Here is a 12,360-nt window from a genome sequence, read left to right as displayed (position 1 = left end):
TCTTCCAGACAGTAACCCAACATACTACTGGAAAACTGAGCAGCAGACCCCAATTCTATCCAAAGGAATATTGACAATGGATTGCCGTAGATGAGGAACAGCTGACCCTCCTGGAACAGGGACCTCTGGCTGACTAGATTTACCAGAAGGGCAGACAGGGGGAATGGATGAGGGTGCTGACAACACAGTGGACAGTGACAGGGATGGCAGAGTATGGAGCCTCTAGTGGGAGAGGAAGGCTGTCTATCTGACGAGTTTGTATTCATGCTCAGATGCCGATGAGCTCAGAAGGTGGGCAACTGTGACCAGTGATAGTCATGTATATAGGGATTAGAAATGCATGTGAAAACGTCTCAATGTCAATTGCTTTGGAATGAATTCTTCTGTATGAAAAAAAAAATAAAAAAAATAATGATTAAAATCAAAAAAAACAAAAACAAAAAAACTGACAGTTGTACAGAAACAGCTGAAATTGGAAATCATTATGTTGACTGAAGTAAGTCAGACTTAGAAAGATAAATACTGCCATGTTTTCTATGTGGAACTTAGATTTAAAATGATATGTCACGAGTCTGCATTTGTGTGTGTGTGACAAAACAGGAAAGGGATGGGGGAGGAGGAAGTCTTAAAGGAGGTGGGAAAGAGCGGGTAACAGAAGGCCTGATAAGCAGGCGGGGAGAGGGAATCTGCTGTGTGGCAGGGAGGGGAGAACAGGGAGACACCATGGGAGAGGGGAAGAAATGAAAGCCAAGCATGACACATGTGTCAGTAGGCCATGGTGAAACACTATTCTGTGTGCTAGCTTAAAAGTTAACAAAATAATTAAGAGGAAAATTACATGGGCTTATCACATTTCTTACAGAACACTTTTGGAAAAGTAGCACATGTAAGTAATAAAATCACCTGATTTGATGAGTATATTAGTTGTTTTAATTTTAGGTAGTGAATGGTGACACTGTGAAAATGAGTTTTCTGCTTATGCTCAGTCTGTAGTTACACTCCAAACTTAACAAAACCTTCCTCTCAGCAAGTTTTGTACCTGCACTATATGCAACACATGTTATGCCTCCCTGTGGCAAGCAAACTTGCACAGACTTACTGATTTCTAGACTGATCGAAGCTACAACCGGGTTCTTGGTGTACCCAAGAATCACCTACTTTGATTGCTCAGCTCTCACTGTGAGAATTCACACTCCTTGATTCATATAACATGCAGGCCTGCAGAACAGACTGACCCTTTAGACAATTTGGTCCAGGTTCAACAAATAATTGACTGCATACCACAAATGAGGTAAGAGCTGTGAGGTACAGAAAATAACTTCCTTACACAAAGCTGCCTAGTATATAAAGACAGACATATGCACAAATCCTCTATCTAAATACTGCCACACTCTGAAGAGGAGCAATGGTTTTATAAAACATCGATAGTTCTGAGTACTATGTCTGGGCTTAAACAACTCTTCGGTTTCTAGACTGGGGTGCTCATTTGCAGTTCAACATGTCCACGGAGGTGTTCTGAAACTCCAAATTCAACATATTCAGAACCAAACCCATAATCATTTGCTTTTAATTTGCTTTTCTTCAGTTACCCTGCCTTAGTGAAGAGCACCACTCGGAGTACAGGAAAGTCTACTCGTCCTTCTAGATGTCTTCTCTTTCATCCTCTGCTCCTGCTTTTGCTGACTCATTTCACTCTGAAATACCATGTTGGAACTCAGAGGTTCATCTGTAGGCAATCTTATTTACTTTATACTATATTTGAGGTATACTGATCTCATCTACTTTAATATTATATCGTTTATATTTAAGCCTGCTCAAATAATTTTTTTTGTCTTTTTTGAGGCAGGGTTTCCCTGTAGCCCCAACTGATCTGGAATTTACTCTGTAGACCAGGCTGGCTTTGAATTCACAGAGATTTGCCTGCTTCTGCCTCCCATGTGCTGGGATTAAAGGTGTGCACCACCACACCTGGCTTAAAAAATTTTTAAGACAGGGTCTTATTTAGCTCAGGCTGGCGTTAAATTCTCTGAGGCCGAGGATGACTACTAATCCTCCTGCATCTATACCCTCCCAATTGCTAGGATTAAAGGCATACACCACCACACCCAGGAAAGATGCTTCAGTTTTAAAATCATCCCATAGCCAAGAGAAAATTATTGGTGAAAATTAATCTTCTTCAGAAAAAGTTCTTGTAGTTTTAAACATATTTTATTTTACGTGTCTATGTGAGTGCCTGCATGTATGTTTGTGTACTGGGTGTGTGCCTGGTGCTCATGGAAGCCAGAAGCCAGCACTGGATTCCTTGGAATTAGAGTTACAGGCAGTTGTGAGCCTGGGTGCTGGGAACAGAACCCAAATCCTCTGCAAGAGCAGCAAGTGTTCTTAACTTGCTGAGCCATCTCTCTAGCTCCTTGTAGTTTTAATTTGATTTCTTATCATTTAATTTTTTCACTATCTTTCTTTACTTATTAGCTATTTGGTCAATAAACTTAATAAACACATATATTCCAGGACTTGCTCATCAAGACGCTGTATTAAGTTGGGGTCTTTCAGCCCCCACAGATTGTAGGGCTTTCCCAAAATCAGCCAGTCAGCCAGAACAGAAGAAGGCAGGATTCCGACAACAAATTCTGGTCTCAGTCCAACAAACTAGACCAGTGTTGTTTTTTGTTTTGGAATGTGCACACCAGTCTCAAATAGAGCCTGGAAAACAGTAGGCATCTCCACTCCCAAGTTTTAACTAAATAGATGAAAAGCTATCAAGAAAGTATATGCTAGCAAAAAACACCCCAAAATTCCCCTCCCAAGCACCAAATCAAAGAACAAATGAAACAAGGAACAAACCAGTAACACAGTCTATAATACAGTCATAATCATTTTCTAAAGCAATCAACATTCCATAGCATGTAAATGCAAAAACTCCTCTTTTAGTATATGGCTAGGTTGTTAGAGAAGCCAATGTTTTAAAATAGTAATCAAATATAGAATGCCTGAAGACTTTGATTACCCAAAGTTAATTGTTTCAAGAGACTGCAGAATTGTCCAGAAATGTCACAATCATACCTACTTGATTACATTGTTAAATATACTATATATGCTATATATATATATCTACCATAACACTATAATTAATAAATACCTTATAGATATTGCCTGAAAGTAATTTAGTAGTTTTTTTTTCTTTGTATTTGAGTTGTTTTGATTATGGTCTTTCCCTTCAGGCCAGTACAGAATTTAGCACTTGTGGCATCTTACTAGATTTGGGTTTGGAAGGACTTGGTTTTGAGACAAGAGAAGCTCAACCTGTACCAAACTTCATTTTCTTCCTCTGCCTGATCCTTGTGCTGCATTTGTGTATCTTACAAGATGAATAGTCAATCACAGTCCCACTAAGGTCTGGCGTCAGTTTTCCCACCAGATGAGTGAATTCACTTATGCCTCTTCGAGCATATTCTTATTTTGGACTTCATTTCAATAAACTCACTCCACTCATGTTTTGTTTTGTTTTTTTGGTCTTCTTGAGACAGGGTCTCCCTGTAGCCCCAGCTGTCCTTGAACTCACAGAGCCCCGCCCGCCCCTGCCTTCGAGTGCTGGGATCCACTCATATTACTCTTTAAAAACTTCAGGTGAAAAAATCATTTGCCAAGTGTCTCAATTTCTTTTATTTTTTTCTAATAAATCTGGATATATTTCCTGTCTATTAGATGTTATATGTTAGTTTTCACTTTCTACAAATGCAAAAAACATGCTATGTAATTACTAACTATAAAATTTTACCTAATTATGGCACTATATGTTAGTTACAACCTCTACTTACAACTTGCTTGTTATTTATCATTAAATATGAGTCTGTAGCACTTTTACACTTTTATCCCACTAAACTACACAGAACCAATAAAGAAAAAAAAGACCTTTTGAAGGACAGATAAGTCAATGAGAGTACTAGCAAGGTTGTAAGTAATCTTTGAAACGATTACAAAATGAAAAATACTAGAATTTTTGTTTATCTTTCGTTGTAGCCAATAGTATTCAATGCTTTCAAAACTGTAATTCATAGCAGCAAACAAACAGAAATGAAGCAGCCAGGTATTGAAAAGTACACTCAATTTCACTAATTACACTCCATTTCAGTAATAGCTGTCAAAGGTATTAACACAGTTGCTGACTATAGAGGGGGGTGGTTTTATGATGAAAAATAATTAAATTAGACAAGGTTTTGTATGAACTAATGAAAGACAGTAGTAGGCCATGAAGCAAAGAATAAAAGCAATTTAAGTCTCCCTTTAAAAATAGTATTATTAAATGTAGAGTGTAGGAGAGGGCATGAATGCCGAGGCCAGAGGACAACTTTGCACAGTTAGTACTCTTCATCTTTACATGCTTCCAAGAACTCAGGTCACCAGGCTTGTGAAACAAGCACCCACTGAGCCATTTTGCCAGCCCTAAGCCTTTTTATTTAAGCTGCAGGGCTGGAGAAATGACTGAGAGGTTAAGAGCACGGGCTGCTCTTGCAGAGGACCTAGGTTTGGTTCCCAGCACCCACATGGCGGCTAACACTGTAACTTGAGTTCAAGAGAATCTGACACCCTCTTCTGGCTTCCATGGGTGTTGCATGACACAAGTTCACTTAACATGTATGCAAAACACTCATGAACATAAATCCACTAGAACAACTTCCTGTCCTTTACTACCTCCCAATAATGCTATCATATTATGAACCCATCATAGCATTAATAGGTCAGAGCCCTATGGTCTAATTGTCTCTTAACACTTTGTGACCTTTAGACCCACCCAGAGGTTGGCATTCCTTCTTTTTATTGTTTCCAAGTCTCACTATACAGCCTAAGCTGACCTTGAATTCACGGTGTAGCCCAGTACTGAGATTCTCCTACCTCAGCCTCTCAAGCACTAGGATTACAGGCATGCACCAAGGTACTTAGTTTATTGTAGGTGTTTCTTAATCCAGTAATTTTGACAATCACAAGGGGACTGTTCTGTATCTTATACGATGTCAGTACTATCCCTGGCTATTGCTACTACCTGTAGCACCTCCTACCCTAGGACTCATCAACCACAAATATTCAGGCATTCTCTCTAAGGCAAAATTGCCCTCAGCTGAGTACTGATTTAAACATTCCACTGTAGATAATGATAATGAAATGAACAAAGGATGTCTATCATATGCAAAATTATTCTCTTTACTGACTAGATGCCTTTATGAACACAATGAGATTAAGTCAGACTTTAAGGAATTCTATGGATAGAATTCATCTAAATTCAGCATCTGTTAAAATATTGTTTGCAAACTGCTTTTAAAAGGTGTAAAACAATATGCGGATGAACAAACACCTAGTTTTGAACTACTTAATTTAAGGGCAAGTAGCAGATTTGTTAGAAAATGTACTTCGATCATATGATAATCTTTGGGTACACAGTAAGAACTGACTTTGGAGTTTAGAAAACTGCAGTCTCCTCTCCTCTGGTACAGACCAGTAGGACCATGAACAAATTGGTGATCTTGTTGACTTCTTATAGCTTACCAATAGTTCAAACATATACTTCAGGAAAAGTAACTTCCTTATACATTTAGTACTGATACTGTGTTGCAGGACAAGGATGGTGAATACTGTGGACTGATTTGGTTAGCTCTCATTTATTCTCTTGCCAAAGTGTTGTCTGTGGTACAGCACTGGCACCACTGGTTAATCTATATTGCTAATGATAAATCAAAAGGACATACAGGCTCCCCACTCCATTATTTTTCCAGATCATCTTGCGGAAAACTTTGATAAACACTGTTATAGAGGTTCCTTTATTTATTTATGTAGATTTCTGAGCTGGCATTCTTTGCAAAATTCCAGGTATTGCAAAAGGCAAGAAATAGAAACAGAAATAAGGCATTATTATTTGAAAGGAAGCAAAATAATTCTTACCTACAATGTGAATGATTATACACCTAGAGGATGCAAAAGAATTGAGTGTAAGACATTAGTATTTGTTAGCAACAGGATAAAAATACAGAAAAGTAAGTTGAAAACTGAATACATAAAAGTCAATTGGTAGAAATTTACAGCAAGAAAACATGATTATGGGGGGAAAAATCCTCTTAATATCAATGCAAAGATTAAAGTTTAATACATAGACTTTTTAGATAGATGTTGATTTTTCTTTTCACATAGATCTTTGTGTGTATATACATTACTATAATGTAAAAGATTATAAAGAACAGCGAAAAGTGGGTTACTCAAAGATTGGAAAAAATTTCACATTATATGTAAAATCATTATAAAGATAGTAAATATATAGACTAAAAAGTAGAACCATAAATGCATACATACAGAAGATAACACAGTTTAATTCATTGTAGGGTAAGAATTACTAAATAAAAATATACGGCAGAGGAGATGAAGACATTTATAGTCAGTATAAAATAAAATATTATCCTTGTAAAAATACCAAGTGTCAAAAACAGTAAGAACATGATTAAAAAGAAATCTAAGGACAATAGGCTGACAAATGAACAAAAAATATTCATCTGTAAAGAATCAACTCATGTTGTTGGTAGGAAAATGGATGGAACAGATCTTCATGCTAAATAAGATCAAATGCAGAACAAATATTTAAAGGACGTGCTACACCTCTCTAGCACTGTATCTTACAGCAAGAAAAAGTTTTGTCTATTAAAACGGCAAAGGTTAGCCGAGTGTTTTGGGGCAGCACTGACAGGGTCAGCACCTCCACACAGGTGCCGAACATACAACCTTGCCTCTTTTTGCTTTTTTAAGATGTGTGAATCTTTTTGGTATCATGGATATTAGAAAAAAACCCAGAAAACAGTTGCAAAAGACATCTGGAGACAACTGACTTCTGAATACAGAGTTCGGGTCAGGCAAACAGGCTTTGTTCTCAAGTAACGCATGCAAGAGTATTTATGAGTGAAGTATAATCATGTCTAAAACTTTATTTTTCTTTTTTTGGGGGGAGGGGGTCTTTTTGAGACAGGGTCTCCCCATAGCCCCAGCTGGCCTGGAACTCTCTATGTAGACCAGGCTGGCCTTGAATTCACAGATATCCGCCTGCCTCTGCCTCCCGAGTGCTGGGATTAAAGGCGTGCGCCACTACTGATGTCTGAAACTTTTAAACGTTCAAGAAAACATCAATGGGTTTACAGACACAGAGAAAGAGACAAAGCGAGAGAGCAAGAGTGAGAGAGAGAGAGAGAGGGCATGTGCACACGAGAGAGAGGGAAAGAGAGAGAGGGAGAGAGAGAGGGCTCATGCACACGAGAGAGGGAGAGAGAGGGAGAGAGAGAAGGGCGCGAGCACACGAGAGAGGGAGGGGGGAGAGGGAGAGGAGGGAGGGAGAGAGAAAGAGAGGGAGAGAGGCAGAGAGAGAGAGAGAGAGAGAGAGAGAGAGAGAGAGAATGGTAAATGTTAACCACCCCATAACTAGCACATATGAGTGAGGATTTATAGGTAGGTCCTTGGTCTATTATTCTTAAAATGTTTGTGGGTTTGAGGCTGGAGAGATGGCTCAGCAGCAAAGAGCACTGGCTGCTCTTACAAAGGAGCTGGGTTCAATTCCCAGCACCCACATGGTGGCTAACAACCATCTATAACTCCAGTTCCAGGGGATCTTACACCCTCTTCTGGCTTCTGTGGGTACTGCATGCATGTGGTGTAGTATGCAGGCAAAACATTCATACATAAAAATTAAACAAAAATAAATTTTGTAGGTTTGAAATTCTAGGTGAAAAGAAATCTTGTTTTAAAAAAGTAGTATTTAAAAAAGATGGGTCAGTGGTTATAAGCACTGGCTGCTCTTGCGGAAGACCCAGGTTTGATTCCCAACACCCACATGGCAGCTAACAACCATCCATAACTCCGATACTCAAGGGTATCCAGTGCCCTCTTCTGACCTCCAAGAGCATTGCACAACACAGTGTACTTAATACATGCAGGCAATACACTGATACACGTAAAATAAAAATAATAAGTATTTTTATAAAAAGTATGTGACTTTGATGAATGAGGCTATATTTAAAGGAAAAAGCTAGTGTGGCTAGTGTGGACTGCAAATGCATTTCTAAGTCCACTGTGATTTCCAGTCCTCATCCCAGCCCCACCATGTGATTTCCACTCTTCCACCATAAAGATGACATCTCTTCTCAGCTTTTATTTGTAAATAAAATAAAATTGTAGTAAATAAAAACTATCTTCTTAATCAGAATAAGAGTCAGGGACCTTATTTTATTTGTTAATTAAAACAGACACACACACACACACACACACCGGAATTTTGAAAGAGCCATTTTGACCTAGCTGTTTCACTAGAATCAGACCTAGGAAATTAAAAAAATTTAGTTGCCTTGCAGTACTATTATTAGCATTATTATTTCAGAGCTGAGGACTGAACCCAGGGCTTTACCTCTGAGCTAAATCCCCAATTAATTAAAAACAAATTACTTAGCTTACAAGAGCAGGTTTCCTTATGGCTTCTTCATACAGACTTAGCTTTGGCTGACTCCCTTCCCCTCCTCTTCATCTCCCAATCCTCCACCCCCACCTTTTCACCCCGTGTTCCCCCTCCCACTTCCATATCACATACTCTCCTACCTTCCCTGTCTCCTCTACTCAAGCCTCCTTTTTCCTTTCTCATGGACCCTTTTCTAGTTTTCTGGCCTCTATATAGTCAGTCCTACATAAACATACAAATATCAGACTAGGAAAATTTTATCACTAAGTACCACGTATTCTTTTATTAAGTATATTCATAATATAACATACATTATTTACAGTAAATATACTTACATGTACGTACACACATATATATGCTAATGTGTGTAGGCCTAGCTGGTAATTAATGGGAAAATAAAAGTATAAAATAAAATAGCAAGGCCATTCTTAAAAAACTAAGCATGGGCTACTTCTGAGAAAGGTGAAGTTCTTTAGGGTGCAGGATGCTTCAAACCACTTTCAAGAGTTCGACTCACTGCCCTAGTCATTCTGCTTCTAGGAAGGATCTTATTTTTCAGTGTTTAGAAACGTAATGATTTACAATCACATCAATTTGAGGGTTTTTTTTTTTTTTTTTGGTCTTTTTGAGACAGAGTCTTCCTGTAGCCTTAGCTGGTCTGGACCTCACTATGTAGAGCAGGCTGGTCTTGAACTCACAAAGATCTGCCTGCCTCTGCCTCCTCAGTGCTGGGATTAAAGGTGTGCCACCACACCTGGCCTAGTATTTTTATATAAAAGCAGTATCTATGAAAGAAAAGGGTTTTTTTTTTTTTTTTTGGTCTTTTTGAGACAGAGTCTTCCTGTAGCCTTAGCTGGTCTGGACCTCACTATGTAGAGCAGGCTGGTCTTGAACTCACAAAGATCTGCCTGCCTCTGCCTCCTCAGTGCTGGGATTAAAGGTGTGCCACCACACCTGGCCTAGTATTTTTATATAAAAGCAGTATCTATGAAAGAAAGTTTGAAGTGATTTAAATGTGCACTGTTAGAATAGTCTATTAGGGAGCCCTAAAAATAATTTTTACACAGGATTTTTCTAACATGGGAAAATAGCAACTTTGAAGTATATAAAAGGCAAAAATATACTAAAACGTATGAATATGCATGCATAAATATGCCAAAACATACAGAGAGATATGTACAATACTAAATGATTGATATCAAGTATTACCTTGAGTAAAATATTACAAATTTTTTTTCTTTAGGTCTATTTTTAAATTTCCACAGTATGCATTACTTTTATAATCATAAAGAAAGACGCTAAAACTAAGATTAATGCTTAAAGTCAATTTAGGGATTATGGGTTTGCCCCATGCTTTCTGTAAGTACAGCCATCTCAGATTATTGTGAACTGTATACTATGTCACATATAAGCAAATGTCACTGACGTAACAGATGTAGAATAAAAAGCCCAGAGAAGCTTATACTTCCTGCTATCCATTAGGGCTCAGGTTTTCCATACCCAGCGGGCACTCACTGGCATCAGTGTGCTTGGACCATCATCTCTCGTGCATGCTGTTATCAACACAGTGGAAGAGCTATGCTCCTCTTCAGTTCCCTGGTTCTTACTGTAAATTACGACTTGTTGATGTTACTTGAAGGCTTGACTCTTACTTCTCTTCTGACATAGTTCCTTTCTCTCAAGACTTCTTATTTTAGGATACTTTCTTTTTTCTTTTTTTTTTTTTTTTTTTTTTTTTTTTTTGTCTTTTTGAGACAAGGTCTCCCTGTAGTCCCAGCAGCTGTCCTGGGTAACCATCTGTCCATCACCCTTGCTGTAAAGATTCAGGACAGAAAGAAGAATGCTACTTAGCTTTTCCTCAAATGGAGTATCAGCTAAGTATTAAAGTATGATGCGGACAATATGCCATTCATTAATAAAACCACCGGTATTTCAGTACTACATGACATGCCAAAGTACAGATATGGTTTGATCTGGCACCTTCATAACAACGAGGCAAAAAGAGGTTCTGTATAAACAGACAATCCCTATACAAAAGCCTGCCAGGCTGAGGAGGACAATATGCCTTTTGGATAGAAGTTGGAAGAATAATCAGTGATAGAAAAGACAGATGTGGAGGAGACTTTAGGCCTGGAAATAACCCAGGGAAGAAACCTGCTTACCAGGAAAGAAAACCATGAAAGAAACAAAAACAGAAGGATATTATATAGAAAACTGGGAGATGACAAGCTAAGAAGTGTTAAGTGAGGTGTTTCTGGAAGACGCCACCTTGGGCGTGGTCCAGGTAAGAAGGCTTTCCAGCTAGTGGCTGCCTTCCATTTCTTCTGGAACACCAACTGTATCTGCCAAGCAGAGAGGAAAGCAGGTGGCCTCTCCCTCAGGTCAAGGGAATTAGTTTTGCTTCTGTTTCTATCATTGGTTTTATGGAAAAGTTCCCTGGAAGTTCTAAATCACTAGCTTAGGAATCAACTTTTCAGAATTATTTCATTTATAATTTGGAATCTTTATGCTCTTAAAAACCTACCAACTGGAGTTAGGGATTTAGCTCAGTGGTAGAGCGATTGCCTAGCAAGCGCAAGGCCCTGGGTTCGGTCCTCAGCTCTGGAAAAAAAAAAGACAAAATAACAAAAAAGACCAAAAAAAAAAAAAAAAAAAAAAGGCAACTAGGAAAAACCAACCAAACAAAATGAACAAGAAAATACCTCCGAAGAAAATCTAAATTTCTTGTAATATTTTCAGTTCTCAATTTCATTTAATTCTCCTTCAGATACAGACATGTAAAAGAAGCTCCACCTTCATTATGTGGCACTGCACAGAATTTTAAAATTTTACTTGCAGGATGCGAAGGAAAAAAAACCTCTTGGTGATATTGCCAAAATATGATTGGTCACAAGTTTGCTTCTTTTGTGGTTGGGATGTACAATTAAAAAAATTTTGGCTTCCTAGTAAGTTTTTTGGTGTTGTGTAATTGGAAATGTTTCAAGTGGGATTTTTCATGATTATGTTATATGAGCTTAGAGTACACAAGTAAATTATATAGTAAAAACGAAATGGCACAAAGTAACACTTTCAGGGAGTGCAGGAAAATGAGATTTCATGACACAATAAGGGAAGCGGGTATGCTCCGGGGCTCCTATTTTCAAGATTTTTTGTTGTTGCTGTTTGTTTTTTTTAGTTCTATTAACAATTTCAACCAGAGTTACTAACAGTGTCCACATCATTGTTTTGGTGAAGCCTGCACACATTAAAACAGCCTTCCACATATGTCTTTACAATCATTTGCACATTTTGGAAAGGAAGTTTTTATAGCTGTTGTCTTTTCCAGTTAAGACAACAGCTTTATCTACCGAGTCCTGCGTGAAAATCACAGGAAGAGGACCGGGACATCTCGTTTTCTGCTCCAGTCACTGGTCCTATATTGTCACACAGATGACTAATTACATGGTAATTAAGCCTAGGAAAGCCACATCATGTTGTTTCCTAAGTGTAAAGTGAAAGTTATATTTTATCAATGAATGTACTTATTAATATAGTTACTGGTGGTATCAGTTTTTGAAATGTGACAAGAAAGACAAATGGAGGGGGATCATAAGAAACCGGTACGCTGATTACTCAGTTTAGACTTTCGATCTTTATCTCGAGGACTTGGGGGTGTAACGACTACATCCCGCACGGAGAGTCACTTTCGGGGTTGGATTTACCGCTGGTCCAACCCGGAGCCGGGATGCTGTAATTTCCCTGATCGTCCCCGACGGAGAACTCAAGTGCGCGGTCTCCCCAGTCTCCTCGCCCGGGCCTGGAAGGCAGCTCCCTTTTCCGAACCGAAGCTGGGCCGCGGGTCCGACACCAGACGGGAACCCGGGCCGCCCCGCCCACGCCCTCCC

The 12,360-nt window shown here is 38.7% G+C and overlaps 1 protein-coding gene across 1 annotated transcript in view; it reads right to left on the bottom strand.

Annotated features, from left to right (window-relative positions):
* Positions 1–10,293, bottom strand: part of Fam241a (family with sequence similarity 241 member A) — a 39,067-nt gene extending 28,774 nt beyond the window's left edge. Inside the window, exon 1 of the mRNA XM_029563844.1 lies at positions 9,992–10,293. Coding sequence (XP_029419704.1) covers positions 9,992–9,997 — 6 coding nt within the window. The 5' untranslated portion in view covers positions 9,998–10,293. The remainder of the gene's footprint in view (positions 1–9,991) is intronic.
* Between the last annotated feature and the right edge of the window lie 2,067 nt (positions 10,294–12,360).

This window comes from Nannospalax galili, unplaced genomic scaffold (assembly GCF_000622305.1).
Source record: "Nannospalax galili isolate Female #2095 unplaced genomic scaffold, S.galili_v1.0 scaffold216, whole genome shotgun sequence".
Taxonomy (NCBI): domain Eukaryota; kingdom Metazoa; phylum Chordata; class Mammalia; order Rodentia; family Spalacidae; genus Nannospalax; species Nannospalax galili.
Note: the sequence above shows the minus strand (reverse complement) of the source record. Positions and strands in the feature narration are given on the sequence as shown.